Source organism: Tursiops truncatus, chromosome 14, assembly GCF_011762595.2.
Source record: "Tursiops truncatus isolate mTurTru1 chromosome 14, mTurTru1.mat.Y, whole genome shotgun sequence".
Lineage (NCBI taxonomy): Eukaryota > Metazoa > Chordata > Mammalia > Artiodactyla > Delphinidae > Tursiops > Tursiops truncatus.
The window spans coordinates 58,406,634-58,427,177 of NC_047047.1; the positions used below are offsets into that span (position 1 = coordinate 58,406,634).

At 39.0% G+C, this 20,544-nt stretch overlaps 1 protein-coding gene across 6 annotated transcripts in view; it reads left to right on the forward strand.

The window, feature by feature from the left end:
* The window catches only part of ATL2 (atlastin GTPase 2), a 77,467-nt gene that overhangs the window by 16,680 nt on the left and 40,243 nt on the right, over positions 1-20,544 (forward strand). For 5 of the 6 annotated variants that reach the window (XM_019942830.3, XM_019942826.3, XM_019942828.3 and 2 more), the window contains exon 2: positions 13,507-13,751. The exons of the other annotated variant lie outside the window; for it this stretch is intronic. In XM_019942830.3, the coding sequence (XP_019798389.1) occupies positions 13,507-13,751 (245 nt within the window). The remainder of the gene's footprint in view (positions 1-13,506; positions 13,752-20,544) is intronic. 6 annotated transcript variants of the gene reach the window in all.

The window sequence follows — 20,544 nt, forward strand, 5'->3', positions numbered from 1 at the left end:
TAATTGGTTCCTGGGTAAACAGTGTTAAGTCAGATCATTAGTTCCTGTAAGTTTGCATTGTTTCTAATTGAGTTTTGTTTTAGGGGATCTATTTCATTCTATATCATGCTTGATCTTGAAAATAAATGAAGACAAAATTGGACAAGATAATTTCAGGCATTTATTGAGCATAAATTAGATATCTAGCATAAATATAAATATATTATTACTTAGTAATGATTATATACTTAATACTAACACAACCTTTTAAGAACTTTTTTTTTTCTTGAACTAGATTGGCTGAATTAATTGATTGACTTTTTCTTTTCTTTTTTTTTTTTTTTGGGCCATGCCACAGGGCTTGTGGGATCTTGGTTCCCTGACCAGGTTGAACCTGTGCCCCCTGCAGTGGAAGCTCGGAGTCCTAACCACTGAACCACCAGGGAATTCCCTAGAGCCTCTTCTTAAGAGCAAGATAAAAATGCAAGTCAGGAGACCCTCTTTCCCTGGTAGAATTTGCTTTAGCAAGTTTAAGAGGTCTACAATATTCCAAAGACCTTATATCCAAAGTTATTATCATCTGGTTCATATTTTGCTTGGTGATACTTTAAAACTTTGAATAGCAAATGCTGTCTTCAGTGATTCCTTGCTTTTTCCACTTTGAAAGTGCCTTGTTGCTGAACTATTTTGAGTGAGGTTCTAACAATTAGGTCAAGTTTGCCTTGAAACGATGCATTGCTGTCTCTTGGCTTTACTTATATATTCACTTCCTGAAAAACTTTGTTTTGTTGATAGTGATTTCAAATAGTGAATTCCTTCTTAACTTCCAGGTAACATTACTGGAAAATTTTTCAGTCCATCTGTAATGGCATTTAACAGTTCCCACTGAATTTTCAGTGCTGATCAATTTTCTTTCTAAACCTCTCAAATCATCTTTGAAGCTAAAAACCTATTCCTTTGATAGCTAACTTACCCAGTTTTTAAGCATTTTGAAGACTGTACATAGTGCCTTTAAGAAAATGTTCTCTTTGGTTCAGAGTTTTATGGATTTGCTGATACATACATTCTATCAGAGTTTTCCCACATTGTTAATCAATCTGTCCCTTTTAACAAAAATGACTGATAATTGTATTGACCTAGAGATCTGTGCTTCTTTCAGTTATATTTTCTTGTCTTCACAACTGTACTTCGTTGAACATGATAGATTCAACCTGGAATATAACCCGTACTCTTTTATTCCTCACTTCTCTAGATTTAAAATGCCATGCTTTATTTCTAGAGTGATAATTTTTTTACTTAAATTTTTTTTTGACTTTTGATGATATACTTTTTTTTTGAGATCATAGTTAAAGGAAAATTCCAAAATTTGAAGAAAATATAAAAAAGGTAGAGAGAATACATTTTTTTGTGCTAAGCACTGACTCCAGATTTTTTTGCTCGATTATTAATGTCAGCTCATTAGCCAATGATCCTTAATTTCGAGTTGGTCATAGTGTTTATAGTTATAAATTTGAATTTTGACCTTTATTGTGGGAATCTTAATTGTAATAAAGGTCATGAAAGCAGGGTAGGGTTATTGAAAGTAAAGCCATTTCAATTTGAGGCTTTGCCTGTTTGTGCTTATAAGAGAGGCAGCAATGGGGCTTTAACCAGTTTTGCTATCTGTTGTGTGTTTATAGGCAGTTCCAGCTTTTTTACCCCCATTCGGTTGAGAGAACCATGTTATTCCTATAGGAAAAACACAATTTGCTTTATAATGTTAAACTTAAACAAAACGTTCCTGACTGAGCATTCTCTAAGAAGTATATCATAGATATATTATGTAAGCAAATATATAGGAACTATAAACCTTTTTGATTAGTTTCCAGCATTAAATTATGTATTGTATACAAGGTACCCCACTGTACTCTAAAATATGCAAGCAGCACATCATTTTTTTTTGAAAACTATCTGCAAAATTCACTGTTTAAGCATTTAATAATTTGCTACTATAGAATTAAAGGGACTTCTGGGACTAAAGGGACTACACTCTTTGTTTTCTTAAAGCTGCCTAGATTATGAATAGACAGTTCATACAAGAGGAAACAAACATTATACATGGAAAAATGGTCAGCCTCGGTCAATTACATGCATGTTAAAGCAAAATGGGGCCTTCCCTGGTGGCGCAGTGGTTGAGAATCCATCTACCAATGCAGGGGACACAGGTTCGATCCCTGGTCCAGGAAGATCCCACATGCCGCGGAGCAGCTAAGCCCATGTGCCACAACTACTGAAGTCGGCGTGCCTAGAGCCTGCGCTCCGCAGCAAGAGAAGCCACCGCAATGAGAAGCCCACGCACCGCAATGAAGAGTAGCCCCCGCTCGCCACAACAAGCCCGTGCGCAGCAACAAAGACCCGATGCAGCCAAAAATAAATTAATTAAATGAATTTTAAATTTATTTTTAGTTTATATTTAAAAAACAGAAGTAATTTTGTCAGTATGGATGCACATATCAATGGAAAATGATTTTTAGGTGTTTGATTCAATTATTGGAAAACTTAAGTATGTTTGGAACAACTTGTGTATGTGAATCTACCTCTTCAGTTGTAAATTTTATGAAATCTAAGTGATCATGTGTTTTTGATAAGCATTTAGTGTCTGAATTGAAAGGTGCTGTAAGTGTAAATACACAGTAGATTTCAAAGACAGTATGAAAGAAGAATGTAAATATCTTAATTTTAAAATATTGATTTTGAGTCCAAATGAGAGTATGTTGGATATATTGGGTTAATAAATAAACTAATATTAAAATTGTTTTCTTCTTTTTACTTTTTAGTGACTAAGGAAAACTAAGTTACATGTGGCTCATCTATCATGTGGACAGGGCTATCTGTTCTATAGTCTTAGTGGTAATTTTTTGTCTCCTTATAGCAGTTACTGAGAGAGGGTTGTTAATATCTCCAAGTATGATTATGCATTTGTCTATTTTTCTCTTTAATTGTCTAAATTTTTGCTTCATGTATTTTAAATCTCTTATTTAGGGTTATTATGTTTTTCTGATGTTGACCCATTTTATATCTAGAAGTACTTTTACTCTTGAAGTCTACTTTGACATTCATATAGCAGCACCATTTTTCCTATGGTTATTTGCATATGTATCTTTTTTCCTACCTTTTACTTTCAACCTATCTCTGTCTTTATATTAAAAGTGCCCCTGCTCAGACTTCCCTGGTGGTGCAGTGGTTGAGAGTCCGCCTGCCGATGCTGGGGACGCGGGTTCGTGCCCCGGTCCGGGAGGATCCCACATGCCGCGGAGTGGCTGGGCCTGTGAGCCGTGGCCGCTGAGCCTGCGCGTCCGGAGCCTGTGCTCCACAACGGGAGAGGCCACAACGGTGCGAGGCCCACGTACCGCAAAAAAAAAAAAAAAAAAAAAAAAAAGTGCCCCTACTATACACAGTATGTAGGGTTATTTTGTTTTTGTTGTTTTTTTTTTTGGCGGTATGCGGGCCTCTCACCGCTGTGGCCTCTCCCGCAGCGAAGCGCAGGCCCAGCAGCTACGGCTCACGGGCCCAGCCACTCCGCGGCATGTGGGATCCTCCCGAACCGGGGCACGAACCCATGTCCCCTGCATCGGCAGGTGGACTCTCAACCAGTGCGCCACCAGGGAAGCCCCAATATATAGTTTTGCTTCTGTTATCCAGTCTGACAATCTCTGTCTTTTTTGAATGTTTAGTGTATTTACATTTAATGTAATCATTGATTTAGTTGGGTTTAAATTTGCCATCTTCCTATTTTTTTTCCATTTGTTCCTTTTGTCTTGTTTTTTCTTTGGGTTAATTGGATATTTTTTAATATTTCATTTTGGTTCCTCATTGGCTTATTTAGCTATACCTCTTTATTTTTTTAGTTATTGCTCTAGAGCTAACAGTATGTATCTTTAATGTATCAAAGTCCATTTAGAATCAGTGTTTTTACCACTTTCCACTTCAAAATCATAATAACCTTAGAATGAATTTAATTACAAAAAAAAAAAAAGAATGAATTTAATTACTTGTCCCACAACATTTGTCTTAATTTTTAAAAACCCCACCTTACAATCTATTATTTTTCTTCTAAATGATCAGTTATCTTTTAAGGAAATTACTTGGGGGAAACAACCAGTCTTTTATTTTTGTACCCATTTATTTACTACTTTGCATACTATAGGAGGGAATGAAGAGGCTTTCCATTTGGTATCATTTCTTTTCAGCCTGAAGACTGAAGAACATCATTTAGCATCTCATGTAGTACACATCTGCTGGTGACAAATTTGCTTAGCTCTTTTGCTCATTGTCTTTATTTTGCTTTCATTTTTCAATAATACTTTCACTGAATATACAAGTCTGAGTTGACATTCTTTTTTTTCTTTAAGCACTCTAAGGATATCATTTTATTGTCTTCTGGCTTCCATTGCTTCTGATGAGAAGCAGTCATTTGAATTATTCCCTCCACCACACCACTTTTTAAAAAAAATATAAATTTATTTATTTATTTTTGGCTGCATTGGGTCTTCGTTGCTGTGCCTGAGCTTTCTCTAGTTGCAGCGAGTGGGGGCTACTCTTTGCTGTGGTGCACGGGCTTCTCATTGCGGTGGCTTCTCTTGTTGCGGAGCATGGGCTCTAGGTGCGCGGGCTTCAGTAGTTGCAGCGCGCGGGCTTCAGTAGTTGCAGCATGCGGGCTCAGTAGTTGTGGCTCGCAGGCTCTAGAGCGCAGCCTCAGTAGTTGTGGTGCATGGACTTAGTTGCTTCGCGGCATGTGGGATCTTCCCAGACCAGGGCTCGAACCCATGTCTCCTGCATTGGCAGGTGGATTCTTAACCACTGCGCCACCAGGGAAGTCCCCACCACACCACTTCTTTAAAAATTTTTCCTTTACCTTTGGTTTTTAGCAGTCTGACTGATGTGGTTTTCTTTGTGTTTACCCTACTTGAGGTTTGCTGAGCTTCTTGGATCTGTAAGTCTCTGTCATCAAATTTAGTAACATTTTGACTATTATATCTTCAAATATTTTTTCAGTATTTTTTCTCTTTGTTCTCCTTCTGGGACTCTAACTGCATATTGGATGTAGCTCTATAGGTCCCTGAGACTCTGTTAGTTTTTCTTCATTCTTTTTTCTTTTTCTTCTTTGAATTAGAGAACTTTGGTCTGATTTCAAGTTCACTGACCCTTTGTTCTGCTGTTTACAATCTGCTGTTAAGTCTATCCAGTGAATATTTCATTTTAATTATTGTACTTTTCAGTTCTAGAATATTCATTTGTTTTTTAGTAGTCCGTTTATTGGCTGAGGCTTCCTAAGTATTCACTTATTAAGAACTTATTTTCCTTTAAATCCTTGAACATATTTATAATGTCTTCTTAAAAGCTTTTATCTGCTAAGTTGAACATCTGGGCCATTGCAGGATTGCATTTATTTATCTATCTATCTATCTATATATTTATTTATGGCTGTGTGTGTATTCGTTGCTGTGCGCAGGCTTTCTGCAGTTGTGGTGAGTGGGGGCAACTCTTTGGTGCGCGAGCTTCTCATTGCAGTGGCTTCTCTTGTTGTGGAACACAAGCTCTAGGCACGCGGGCTTCAGTAGTTGTGGCACGCAGGCTCAGTAGTTGTGGCTTGCGGGCTCTAGAGCTCAGGCTCAGTAGTTGTGGTGCATGGGCTTAGTTGCTCCGCAGAATGTGGGATCTTCCCAGATCAGGGATTGAACCCTTGTACCCTGCGTTGGCAGGCGGATTCTTAACGACGCACCACCAGGGAAGTCCCAGGATTGCTTTCTGTCAACTGCTTTTTTTTTTTTTTTGAGGTATGTGGGCCTCTCACTGTTGTGGCCTCTCCCGTTGCAGAGCACAGGCTCCAGATGCGCAGGCTCAGCAGCCATGGCTCACGGGCCCAGCTGCTCTGCGGCATGTGGGATCTTCCCAGACCTGGGCATGAACCCGTGTCCCCTGCATCGGCAGGCGGACTCTCAACCACTGTGCCACCAGGGAAGCCCTATCAACTGCTTTTTTTTCTTTACTGTGGGCCACATTTTCTTCTTTCTTTGCATTTCTAATAATTTCTGTTCATACACTTTATGTTACACAGTGTGGAGATTCTGGATTCTGTTATCTAGCTAGTTTTTGTTGTTACTTGCAGTTCAGTTACTAATTGCTCTTGAGCTTTTGGAGGCTTGGCTTTATACTTTTTAGTGTGGATCTGTGGGAAGCTTAGAGGCAATCCTCCTAACTTGGGGGGGGACTAAATCTCCAAACTGTCTCCCCTCTTTTCAAGTCTTAGTATTAGGCTTTGTTTGGGTGGATCTTCAGTAGGCCTTACTCTAGAACATCGTCTTTGATTTGTAGATGTGGCCTTTCTGGTGTTTCAGCTTGATGCCTGAAGTGTTCATCTATTCATCATGGCTGGGCCAAAATGCCACAGTGTCCCAGTACTGTTTGACTTCTGATATCTCTGTTCCTCTTACAACCCTGTAGTTGCTGCTTTTTGGTAAGCCTTGCATAGTGTGTTCCTCTGCACCTGTGAAGCTTATCGCCCTTGGCCAAGGACTTCTGGGCTCTACCTCTGCATAGTTCCTTTTTCTCTGTCCTGCTGCACAGCTTCCAACTGCTTTTAGTAGTCCTGAACTCAGATCTTTGCTTGTGCTTTGGTTCCCCACGCTGTTTAGGAAATTGTTCTTAGCAGAGTGTGGCAGTGGTTGGGAGGCGTGTGTGTGTGTGACCTTTTCTCAAGGATTACTCTCTTCTGCCTGTTGTCCAGTGCTCGAAAAAAGGTGCCTCGTATATTTTGTTTAGATTTATAGTTTGTGGCAGAGGACCAGTCTGGTAGCAGTTACTCTAATGACTGGAAGAACAAGCCTCAAATGTTGTTTCTCTCTCCCCCCCCAACTCCCAAGTGTACCTGTGCTTTTAAAAACAAGGCAAAACAGAATTGGGGAAGATTTGTACCACTTTGTGATTTGCCTTTTCCCCACTTATTTTATACTGAGTTGAAGACTATCTTTGATTTTTAAAATGTGTGTATGTGGTTTAAAGCTGCATAATATGTCAACATGTAGTTAAGATATTAGGCCGGGACTTCCCTGGTGGTGCAGTGGTTAAGAATCCGCCTGCCAATGCAGGGGACACGGGTTTGAGCCCTGGTCTGGGAAGGTCCCACATGCCGCGGAGCAACTAAGCCCGTGCGCCACAACTACTGAGCCTGCTCTCTAGAGCCCGTGGGCCACAACTACTGAGCCCGTGGGCCACAGCTACTGAATCCCGCACACCTAGAGCCCATGCTCTGCAACAAGAGAAGCTAACGCAATGAGAAGCCCACACACCGCAATGAAGAGTAGCCCCTGCTCACTGCAACTAGAGAAAGCCCGCGCTCATCAGTGAAGACCCAATGCAGCCAAAAATAAATAAATTTATTTTAAAAAAATATATTAGGCCAATTTCCAGTTTTAAGAAGTTTAACATTAGGGACTTCCCTGGTGGTCCAGTGGTTAAGACTCCGCACTCCCAATGCAGGGGCCCTGGGTTCTATCCCTGGCCAGGGAACTAGATCCCACATGATACAACTAAAAAAAAAAAAAAAAGAAAAAAAAGATCCCGTATGCTGCAGTGAAGATCCCACATGCCACAACTGAGACCCGGCACAGCCAAATAAATAAATATTAAAAAAGACATTTAACATTAATTTTCACTACCATAAATAACACTGATAAACCAACTTATATATCTGTGTTAGCATCTTTGTTTCTTATAATAAATATCTACAAATAGGTTTACCATGGTATAACCTTTTTAAGGCTTTTTAAAATATGTGCTGGATTAAACTTTTGAATACTTAGATACTATTTTCATTTTGTTACGGAGTATAAATGTTGAGGTCCAAGTACCAGACATCAAAATATCACTTTGCTTTTGTTGAACAGCTAATTTTTTTTTTTTTTTTGCGGTACGCAGGCCTCTCACTGCCATGGCCTCTCCCATTGCAGAGCACAGGCTCCGGACGCGCAGGCTCAGCGGCCACGGCCCATGGGCCCAGCCGCTCCGCGGCATGTGGAATCTTCCCGGACCGGGGCACGAACCCGTGTCCCCTGCATCAGCAGGCGGACTCTCAACCACTGTGCCACCAGGGAAGCACTGAATAGCTAATTTTTATAGATAGACTGAGTGCACTGAGTCCAGGCTACTATCCATAAAAATTTGTTACAAGTTTTTATTTGGAATGTGAATAATAAAAGTGAAATACTTTTGTTTCTCTTTCTACAAGTTTAGTTTTGGGTTGATGTAATCTAATGTTAGTAACATTGTAATGCAGATTTATAGCAGCTTTTTATTGTCATAGTTTATGATTAAGATTGAAGTTTGCAAATATACCTAGGTTGGTCCTGAAGTGTAAATTTTCCTGTTGGAATGTGTGCTGAATGTATGAATTAAGATAAAGTATGATTAAATAGCAATAAAAAAAGACAGGTGTCTTTTTCTTTTTTTTTAATAGACTTATTTTTGGGGGCCGTTCTAAGTTCACAGCAAAATTGAGCACAAAGTAGAGTCTGGCCGCACGCATGCACACCCCCCAACCCTGCCCCCCCACCCCCGGTCCTCACACACCTGCAGCCTCTCACCCTGTCAGCATCCCACACCAGAGTGGTACACTTGTCACAATCAGTGAACTTTCATTGACACCTGATTATCACCCAAAGTCTGTAGTTTACATTAGGGTTCACTTTGGGGGTTGTATATTCTATGGGTCTTGACAAATGTATGATGATACAGCTCTACCATTAGCATCATAGAGAATAGTTTCATGGCCCTAAAAATCCTCTTGTGTTCCACCTAGTCATCTCTCTTTCCCCACTTTACCAAGACGGTGTCTTTTTGTAGGCCTTGTGGTAAATAGGTTAAGTATACTTAGTGTTAAGGTATGGAGAAATATTTGAGTTGATTGTCTGTATGTGCCTTTCAGCTTTGACCCTGAAAGATCCACGTCGGGGAGAACTGACTTGGAACAGTGAATTAGGAAAATCTATTGGGAGGGCTGAAATCTCTTTTTCCAGCAATCTCTTGGCATTAAAGAGTGGAAATAAAATCACTATTCTCTACATAGAATTTAACTTCAGTTTAAGATCTTAATGCTAAATTTAAAAAGACTTCCAATTGTAGGTGATCACAGAGTATTAATATTTATAGGTATTCTAAAGAAATTTGCATATAATTCTCTTTTATATGGTGGCCTATATCAGTGTTTGATGAATGAAGTACTTTATCTGTAGTTCGTCCAAATTTAGTAGGGAAATTATGATGGGGGAGTAAATTTAGCTGAATCATGTCATTGTACTCCATGATACCTGTGAAACATATTCGCTACACTTCCCTTTAGAGGTCTGTTGACTAGAAATAGTGACAAATATGCTGCCTGTATATCTGCAGTATCTATCTTTATTCATGCTAATAAAAGAAAACTGGCCACTGTAGTCAGTTAATTTAGGTGAAATTTTAAGGTAGCAAAGATTTCCTGCCAAATGGTTTATTTTTATTTTTAAGAAACCAACTAATGCTTTCTTTACATTTAAGAATAAGACTACTTGTTGGTTTTAACAAAATCAGCAATCTCCAAATTTGGTCATTATGATACTTTAGCACTTATTAATTTTGAGTTCTTTTTAATTAAAATGTGTTACTTGGTAGAACTTCATACTTTTAATTGTAATTTTGTGATAAATATACTACTCTTGAGTTGCTAGAAGTATTTCCCCAAACTAATTATGTGAATGTCAAATTTGCTTATAAAACAGGTAGGGACATGTGTAAAACTCCTGAGTAAAATATGTAAATTTCATTCATTCAAGAAATATTTATTAAGCACCTGCTAGGTGCCAAGCGTGTTCTAAGTACTAAGAGAGTGGTCAGTAGGGTGACTGGGATCCTTATTTTTGTGGCACATATTTTCTATGGAGGGGGAGATATAAGGCACACATGTAAACAAATGAAAAAAGTTATTTTAAATACTGGAAAGGGCTGTGGGGAAAAACCCTGTTTTGTTAAAGTGATGGAGAGGGGTCTGTAATTTAGACTGAGTGGTTGAGGAAAGCCACATGGAGGAGATTAACATTCGCACTGAGACCTAGATGATGGAGAAGCAAGCCACGTAAATTTCTAGGGACAGAGCGTTCCAGACAGGGGAGAACACAGGACAAAGATTCTGGGGTGGGAAACAGGTTTGGCCTGTTCAAGGAACAGCAAGAAGGGCAGATTGCAGGGGCCAGATCACACAGAACTGGGGAGACTATGGTAAGGGATGTAGAAGATTTTTTTTTTTTCCCTCTATTTTCTGGTTATGGTGGGGAACTAATTGAGGGTTTTAAGCAGAGGATTGGCAGTCTAGGAGGGGAGACATGTAATAAATAAGTACTTACATAAATATTCAAATGATGGGTGGATTAAAATTGGGGGAGTGTAGGAGGACTGAATTTGGTTAGGAACCTTGGGGGAAGATATTCCTGAGAACATGACGTTTAAACTGAGATTTAAGGAATTAATTAGGGGAACAACATGGGAAAGAGTATTCCAGGCAGAGAAATATCATGGGTGAAATAAGGGTCTAGAAAGAGCTTAATAGCATAAGGATCTGAAAAAAAGGTTAGCTTGTCTGTTGGTAGTTTACACAGGGGAAAATAGCACCAAATGGGGCAGGAGAGATTTGGCAGTGAGTACAGGATTTTATGAGGCACATGTAGGATTTTAGTTGTTAATGCTCTGTAGCAGTGATTTTTAAGGAGAGTAACTTAATCACATTTACATTTAACCGTATTATTCAGTTTCTACTCTGTGAGGATTGGTTTGGAGGAGGGGGCAAGAAGGGAGACCAGTTCGATACCACCTTAAGTGAGATAAGATGGTGGTGATGATGAGAATAGGGATGGTATCAGAAGATTTTGAATGAAGACAAATTTAAGACCTTCGTTATTGGTTAGATTTAGGGGTAAGGAAAAGGAGGGATGTATCATGGACAGCCCTCAGGTTTGTGCCTGCAAATGGGTAGATGGTGATGTTGTTACACAGCTACACAGGTCAATTGAAGGTCACTGTAGAGTTTTAGCATTTTAAGGTGTAAATAAAAGCTTTTCTGTAGGATTGATTATTTTAGAATTACTGTCACCTTAATGACAAGCACCTGTAATGCTTACGATGTATCAAGCATATTTCAAATCATTTAATCCTGATGACAACTTAATGTGGTAGGTGCTATTATTATCCCCATGTTACAGATGAGGAAGCAGGCATAGAGAAGTTAAATGACACGCATCTAGGCCGTTTTGCTTCTTGGTTCATTCTTTTTTTAAAAAATTTATTTATTTTATTATTTTATTTATTTATTGCTTCTGGCAGCGTTGGGTCTTCATTGCTACATGCGGGCTTTTCTCTGGTTGCGGCGAGCGAGGGCTACTCTTCGTTGCAGCGCGCGGGCTTCTCATTGCGGTGGCTTCTCTTGTTGCGGAGCACGGGCTCTAGGCCCGCGGGCTTCAGTAGTTGTGGCACGTGGGCTCAGTAGTTGTGGCTTGTGGGCTCTAGAGCACAGGCTTAGTAGTTGTGGCACACAGGCTTAGCTGCTCTGCGGCATGCGGGATCTTCCCGGACTGGGAATCGAACCCATGTCCCCTGCACTGGCAGGCGGATTCTCAACCACTGCACCACCAGGGAAGCCCCTCCTGGTTCATTCTTAACCACTAATAGGTTTGGAAGGTTTTAATCACACAATTTGCATACTGTTTGGTAATATATTAAATTGGAATTTAACTATGTTGTACTTTTCCCGGAAGGTTTACTTTTTGTGCATTCAAATAGCATACCTGGCTATATCTGTATAGCATTGAAACAAGCAGTGATAATATCCTTTTTAATTAAATACTGTTTGCTTTTACTTTAAAAAATTCTCCTTTGAAACTGACTGCTCTTTATATTACATTATATTGTTACTGTTTGCAACAGCTTTTGAAATAGTGTTGATTTTGCTTTGTACAGTTAAATGTGCCTTGTGATGTGAAGGTAAAGACTCTAATAGTCTTTGCAAATCAAATAAGCTAGATGTTTCTTTCTGTAAAGAAATTAAAAATTCATTAATGTAAGTATATAATCTTCGTGCTGAGAATAGTGTTTGTGTGGATAAGGTATTGGTGCACTAATAATGTGCCACTCCTCAGTGGACTGGCTGTCTCCTCGGTGAGGAGGGGCTGTCATTGCATTGAACACGGTAGATACCGTATGTCTCCTTAGATTGGAAACTGGCACTTAGTAGACAATCTCAAGGGGAGAGTCTTAAAAATGTTGATGTGGGAGAGGATAAGATCCCCAGGAGTGTTGCTAGTGGGATCAAGCAATTGATAGGGAAGAAAGGCAGACAAGGTACATAGTCTCTGAAACTAGCTATTAAGTGGGTTTAAAAACAAACAAACAGGGCTTCCCTGGTGGCGCAGTGGTTGAGAGTCCGCCTGCCGATGCAGGGGACACGGGTTCGTGCCCCGGTCCGGGAGGATCCCACATGCCGCGGAGTGGCTGGCCCCGTGAGCCATGGCCGCTGAGCCTGCGCGTCCGGAGCCTGTGCTCCGCAACAGGAGAGGCCACAACAGTGAGAGGCCCGTGTACCACAAACAAGCAAACAAAAACCAGAAAACAAAACACAAACCTAAACTTTAAAAAACTCTCTCACCTGTTACATATTCTATAGTTATTTCTTCATCACTATTCAGTAAAGTTCTTCTGCAAAGGTTAACTTCTTTTGGTGTGCTGGGTGAACAAACGAGTTTATATAGCTGTTTTTTAGGAGCTATATAATTTTGAAGGGGTGTCTGTGGTGTTTGGTGAAAAAGGGCCCTAGAGACAGATGAATCTCTGCACCTCGTTGACTGTTCTTCTTATGTCTTCCACTAAAACATTAATCCTGTGCTTTGTTTTAATAAGGAATGCTATCCTTTTAGGTAACTCTTATTAAATTAGGGAACCATTAGCTTTATCATGTGTCATTTTTGGAAATTTCTTAGGACCTTAACCCTTGAAGTTTCAGAATGAAAAATAATGTTTACAATTTATATGTATATTTTAATCTTTGTAACTTGGAGTAATTTCCAGGTGATGCCTATAGGGAAATTGGAATCTGAATTATTAGGTGAAATTGATTTTCCACTCACTACATCTGGTTTGCATGTGCATACAGTAGCAAAAGTTGTTTATAGAATCACAGTGTTCAGAACAGCTGTTGCGCACGTGTAGCTGTTAAGACCTGATTGAGATAGAGGCCTTACTTAGTATTCCTGCTTATCTCTCTATATAGTAAGAAACTGACTGGTATTCTTGGTCCTATTATAGAGGGAGTGAGAAATCCAGTGTGTGTTTGAGCATCACTTTTTGTAACTATTTCCAAATGACCTATAATGGAGGAGAAGTTATTTGAAATTTTGCTTTCATTGTGATCCTTTAGGAAAAGTTTAGAATGCAGGAATTAAGGTAACCTGTTTCTCTCTTTTTTAACTCTAGGTGAGAATTATGAAGATGATGACCTAGTAAACTCTGATGAGGTTATGAAGAAACCATGTCCAGTACAGATTGTTCTTGCACATGAAGATGACCATAACTTTGAGCTTGATGAAGAAGCTTTGGAGCAGATATTGCTACAGGAGCACATACGAGATCTTAACATAGTAGTGGTATCCGTGGCAGGAGCTTTTCGTAAAGGGAAATCATTTCTACTGGACTTCATGCTTAGATATATGTATAACAAGGTGAATAGTGTCTTTTAAATTGAACTGAGTTAAAAACAAAAATTACCAACCAATATTGTTTAAAAATAGTAGACAAAAAACAGTAAGAGCTGTATCTTTAATTTTACGAAAATACAGTTCTTGATAAGACTTCTCAGTTAAGACAGTAATGTAAGTTTGTTTGAGCTCTTGATTCTTCTTCATCTCCATAATTCCTTTTTGCATGTGGTACATATTGAGGCATATGATTGAGCACCTGTGTTCCAAGCATTGTAGCTCTAACCTAAGATGTCTGAGTATACGCTAAAGTCTCTGAAGCACCGTTCAGTCTCTCGCTTTTTGTTATTTCCTTCCCCTTCTCAGTCGCCTTTACAACAGTGGGTGAAGTAGGCTGATAGAGACTTCTGTAAAGGTATACTTATGCTCCTCAAATAAGTCTCCTTCAGAGACTTACTTTTTGAGATAAGGTTCAGTTCCTTAAAGTGACTTCCATGGTCTTCCATGATCTCTGAGCCTCATCCCTTGTCTCTGTATGTCAGGTATACTATAGTTTTTGCAGTTCCTCGAGTATGTCGTGTTATCTCTCAAATGTTGCTGTACTGTTGGCTAATCTTTTTTCATAGGAAGCCTTCCTTGGTTTCTAAGGCTGTGTTATGACCATATGGCACAGGTCCTATGTTTCATTGATACTACTTTAGTTACTTATTTTTCCTGGCTAGTTTACTGTCAGGAGTGGGCTTTATCTTGGTTACCATATCTCCCATGCCTGGCACGATAATTGGCCCATAGTAAGAACTTATTTTCTATTTTGACTGATGAATCACCCTTTCTCTACACATTTTCACTTTTTGATGGTACCAGACAATTATTTCCCTCCCCTCCCTGACTTTGACTTTCTCCCCTGAACAAAAGCAAGAAAAAAAATTTTTTTTTCCCGCTTGAGTCAGAGTAGTTTTCTAACAGTTGAAAGTTGGGCTGAGGGAATGAGAGTTTGATAGGAACCAAGAAGGAGGAATTGGAAATTTGTAGTGGAGCACTTAAGGGGAAGGGCTTTATAGGAGTAGGCTTTAGACATTCAGAAGGCCACATGAAGGTGCTAGAAATAACACTTTGACAGAATTATGTAATTGTCTAAACATCTGTCAGGGTGTTCACCTTTACGTGTTCTGTGTAAATCTGTAACTGGATATGCATCCTACTTGAGATAAGTAATAAGGCAAACATTCCTAGTTGATTTTCAGGAAGCTTTTCAATATTCTTTCCATAGGGATCTCTTCAGGCATGTTCAAGCATGCCTGAGTATCAAGAATGTAGTTCATGGTAAAGAACACTATTTGACACAAGTTGGAAATTGAGAAAGATATAGTATTTTAAGGTTTTTCCACTTAGACTTGATTATTTTCCAGCAATCTACATCTGAAATAGAGAAATGTATAAATAGTGACTTATTCTTTTTTTTTGTGACTTATTCTTTAAAAAAGAAAGTCTGTACATTTAAAGATGATAAAGAATTTCTGTATTTTGAGGCTCTGACTCCTTAAGTTAGCTTGTGTATATTGTTTCTATCTGTGTCTGAGCTGTTCACTGCAAATGTATTTGATTCCAAGTAGGTCACAGACAGAATGTTAGAAGGGGAAGGAAGCTTAGATCACTTGTCTAGCAAGTTTCACCTTAGGTGCCATTTCTTATTTGATCTCTTATCAATTAGTAGTGGCTGTTCAGAGGGCGAGTAGCAGCCCACATGTGTTGTATATTTGTAATCTCTGAACTAATAGAATTTCCTCCTTTGTGGGTAAGATACTGAAGCCACAGAATGGTAAGGAGGACCTCAGGCTACACACCTAGTTAGTGGTTTCTAATCTAAATGTCTTTATTAATTTTCATTCATAAAGTTTCCATATAGGATTCCTGATGTAAATAATCTTATTCTGTCAATTGAAAATCACATTAAACAGTGTTTGATTTGGAGGAATAACAGGCTTCTACTTATACTGACTTAGTGGTGGGTCATGCTTTTCCTAGGAGATGAAAGTAAAGGAGAAAAAACAGTGGGATAGTTTTGGAATATTTCATTAACCTATATGCCTGCAAAGATGGGATGGTAGTTGAAGAAGGTGGGAGATAACAGTGGCTTTATACAGTCGTCCCTAGGTATCCCAGAGTGGGGGCGGGATTGGGGGGGCTATTGATTCCAAGACCTCCAATGGATGCCAAAATCCCTGGATGTCCAGGTTCCTTATATAAAATGGCGTAGTACAGTCAGCCCACTGTATCTGTGGGTTTCACATCGGGAGGACCTACTGTACTGATTTCGTATGTCTCCGGTATTGACTTGAGTCAATTTATGTAAAGCAGTTCACTAAAGGAGCCAAATGTAAATATTTTACTTCATGATTTAGAAATAGATATGTGTTTTAATTTTGATTAGTTAGTAAAGGAATCATAACAAAGCTGAATGTGAGCTCTTTTCTGTTGGATAAAAACAAAAACTTCAGTAGCTAAGTTCTTAAAACCAAGAATATTCTGAGATTGTTACCAAACATTTCCAAATTACAGGGGAAATTCTGATTTTTAGGTCTCATTTTCTTGCAAAGTAAATAGCTTCCTACACAGGTTTTTTTTTTCCTTAAGCTGCTACTTGTATTATGAAAATAGGTTGGTTTTGCTTGAAATATAGAAGGAAAGAAATCAGTCTTTTGTAAACTTGAGAAGTGAATTAAAAGTTTTTCTAGAATAAAATTCCTTCATGTCATGTTCGAATTAATCGGTTATTTATTTTTAAGATAAATTTATTTTATTTATTTATTTTTGGCAGCGTTGGCTCTTCATTGCTGTGTGTGGGCTTTCTCTAGTTGTGGCGAGTGGGGACTACTCTTTGTTGTGGTGCGTGGGCTTCTCATTGCAGTGGTTCCTCTTGTTGTGGAGCACGGGCTCTAGGCGTGTGGGCTTCAGTAGTTGTGGCACATGGGCTCAGTAGTTGTGGTGCACGGGCTTAGTTGCTCTGGCATGTGGGATCTTCCCGGACCAGGGCTCGAACCCGTGTCCCCTGCATTGGCAGGCGGATTCTTAACCACTGTGCCACCAGGAAGCCCAAGACTGAATAATATTCTATTGTATACATATATCACATTTTATTTATCCCCTCATCGTTAGTGGGCATTTGGGTTCTTTCCACCTTTTGGCTTATGAATAATGCTATAATTCTATGAATATGTTAATATAACATATATTCACTAATTATATATAATACATTAATATATAATAATGAATGATAATGGTATGAGGTAAGGGTTCAGCTTCATTTTTTTTGTATATGCCTATCCAGTTGTCCCAGCACCGTTTGTTAGAAAGGCTATTCTTTCCCCATTGAATGATCTTGGCACCCTTGTTGACAGCTAGTTGGCCATAGACATGTGGCTTTATTTCTGAACCCTCAGTTCTGTTGCATTGGTCTGTATGTCTGTTCTCATGCCAGTACTAGACTGTCTTGATTACCTTTGCTTTGTAGTAAGTTTTCAAAACAGGAAGTGAGTTCTCTTATTTTGTTCTTTTTTCAAGATTGTCTGTTCTAGGTCTCTTGCAATTCCGTATGATATTTGGACTTAGCCTATCAGTTTCTATGGGAGGTTAGCTGGGATTCTGTTGGTGATTGGATTGAATCTAAAAGGTCAGTTTGGGTAGTGTTGCCATCTTAATATTAAGCATTTCAATCTTTGAACATGGGATGTTTTTCCATTTATGTGGATCTTCTTTAATTTCTTCCAAAAATGTTTTGTAGTTTGCAGAGTATGTTTTACACTTCTTTTGTTAAATTTATTCATTTTTTGTTGATGTTATAAACAGAATTGTTTTCTTTCTTTTTTTTTTTTTTTTTTTTTGCGATACGCGGGCCTCTCACTGTTTTGGCCTCTCCCATTGCGGAGCACAGGCTCCGGACGCGCAGGCTCAGCGGCCATGGCTCACGGACCCAGCCACTCCGCGGCATGTGGGATCCTCCCGGATCGGGGCACGAACCCGTGTCCCCTGCATTGTCAGGCGGACTCTCAACCACTGTGCCACCAGGGAAGCCCCAGAATTGTTTTCTTTTTTTTTTTTTATTTTCCTTTTTTATTTTTGCGGTACGTGGGCCTCTCACTGTTGTGGCCTCTCCCGTTGCGGAGCACAGGCTCCGGACGCGCAGGCCCAGCGGCCATCGCTCACGGGCCCAGCCGCTCCGCAGCATGTGGGATCTTCCTGGACCGGGGCACGAACCTGCGTCCCCTGCATCGGCAGGCGGACTCTCAACCACTGTGCCACCAGGGAAGCCCCCCAGAATTGTTTTCTTAATTTCATTTGCAGATTGTTTGTTGCAAGTTTACAGAAAGACAATTGTTTTATATTGGTCTTGTATCCTGCAACCTTGTTCAACCCATTTATTCATTCCAATAGTTTTTTTTTAATCATTTTAAGTGAACAATTTTTATTTATTTATTTATTTAAATTTATTTATTTTTGGCTGCGTTTTGTCTTCATTGCTGTGTACGGGCTTTCTCTAGTTGCCTCGAGCAGGGGCTACTCTTTGTTGCGGTGCGCAGGTTTCTCATTGCGGTGGCTTCTCTTGTTGCGGAGCACGGGCTCTAGGCGTGCGGGCTTAGTTGCTCCGCAGCATGTGGGGTCGTCCTCGACCAGGGCTCAAACCTGTGTCCCTGCATTGGCAGGTGGATTCTTAACCACTGCACCCCAAGGAAGTCCCCGTTCCAATAGTTTTTTAGTGGACTTTTTAATGTTTTCTATATATAAGATCATGTCACCTGTAAATACAGTTTTCCTTTTTCCTTTCCAATCTGAGTACCTCTTATCTCTCTCTTTCTTAGCTAATTTTCCTGGCTAGAGTCTGCAGTACAGTGTTGAGTACAAAGTGATAAGAGCAAATATCCTTATCTCTTTCCTAATCTTTAGGGAGAAGCATCTAGGTTTTCACACTATGTATGTTGTTAGCTGTAGAATAGTTCTGTATATGTTTTTCAATCAAGTTCAAGAAGTTCTGTTTCTAGCATGCTGAGAGGGTTTTTGTTTTCTTAATCATGAGTGGATGTTGGATTTTTTCAGATGCTTTTTCTGCATCTGTTGATGTGATCATATGATTTTTCTTTAGCCTGTTGATGTGATGGATCACATTATTAATTTTTTGAATGTTGAGTTAGCCTTGTGTCCCTGGAATAGTTAGTTGTGGTGTATAATTCTTTTTATACAATGTTGGATTTAATTTGCTAATATTTTGTTGAGTGTTTTTATATCTATGTTCATGAGATATATTGATCTTTAGTTTTCCTTTCTTGTTATGTCTCTATTTGGTTTTGGTATTAAGATAACACTGGCCTCATAGAATGAGTTAGGAAGTGTTCCCTCTGCTTCTATTTCCTGGAAGAGCTTAGAGAGAACTGGCATCATTTCTTTCTTAAATGTTTGGTAGAACTTACCAGTGAAACTGTCTGAATTTGGTTCATTCTCTTTTGAAGGTTATTAATTATTGATTAAATTTCTTTAGTAGATACAGGTCTATTCAGATGATCCATTTTTTTCTCGTGTGGGTTTGGTAGGTTGTGTCTTTCAAATAATTGGTCCGTTTCAACTAAGTTATCAAAATTGTGGGCATAGAATTGTTCTTAATATTCTTTTACTATCTTTCTAATGTCCATGAAATTAGTAGTTTTGACTCCTCTTTGATTTCTGATATTATTATTTGTCTTTTCTCTGTCAAATCAATTTTATTGATCTTTTCAAAGGACCAGCTTTGGTTCCATTAATTTTTTTTCCCTGTTGTGTTGTTATCCTGTTTTCTTGTGTTCAGCTTTATTGGTGTCTGCTGTATTTTTATTCTGCTTCTTTAGGTTATATCTAGTTTCCTAAGGTAGAAGTTTAGATGATTGATTTTAGATCTTTTTTCCTAATATATGCACCCAGTGCTATAAATTCTCCTTGTAACTGTTGCTTTCACTGCATTTTACATATTTTCATGGGTTGTATTTTCATTTTCATTTAGTTCAAAATAGTTTAAAATTTCTGTTGAGACTTTTTTGACCCGTGTGTTATTTAGAAGTGTGTTGTGTAAACTCCAAGTATTATGGGGTTTCCAGCTATGTTTCTATTACTGGTTTCTAGTTTAATTCAGTTGTGGTCTGAGAGCATACTTTGTGTGATCTGTTCTTTAAAATTTATTTTAAGGTGTGTTTTAAGGCCCAGTATATGTCCTATTTTGGGGAATGTTCTGTATGAGTTTGAGAGGAATGTGTATTCTGTTGTTGTTGGATGAAGGATTCTATTGGGTTGGCCAAAAAGTCCCTTCGGTTTTTAAGTAAAAATAAAAGACACATTTTTCATTTTCACCAGGAACTTTATTGAACAGCGTATTCCCCGTTTTGTTCCACTACCTTCTGCCATTTTTCAGGCAACTTCATAATTCCATCCACCCAAAACGTTTTATCTTTTTGAGCAAAGAAGAACTGTTCCAGGTGCCTTTTACAGTCTTCCAGGGAATTGAAATTTTTTCCATTAAGAGAATTTTGTAAAGACCAAAATAAATGGAAATTCGAAGGTGCAATGTCTGGTGAATATGGCGGATGAATCAGAACCTCCCAGCCAAGCTGTAACAGTTTTTCCCTGGTCGTCAAAGAAACACGCGGTCTTGGTTATCCTGATGGAAAAGTATGCATTTTCTGTTGACTAATTCCGGATGCTTTTTGTCGAGTGCTGCTTTCATTTGGTCTAATTGGGAGCAGTACTTTTTGGAATTTTCGTTTGGTTTTCCGGAAGGAGCTCATAATAGAGGACTCTA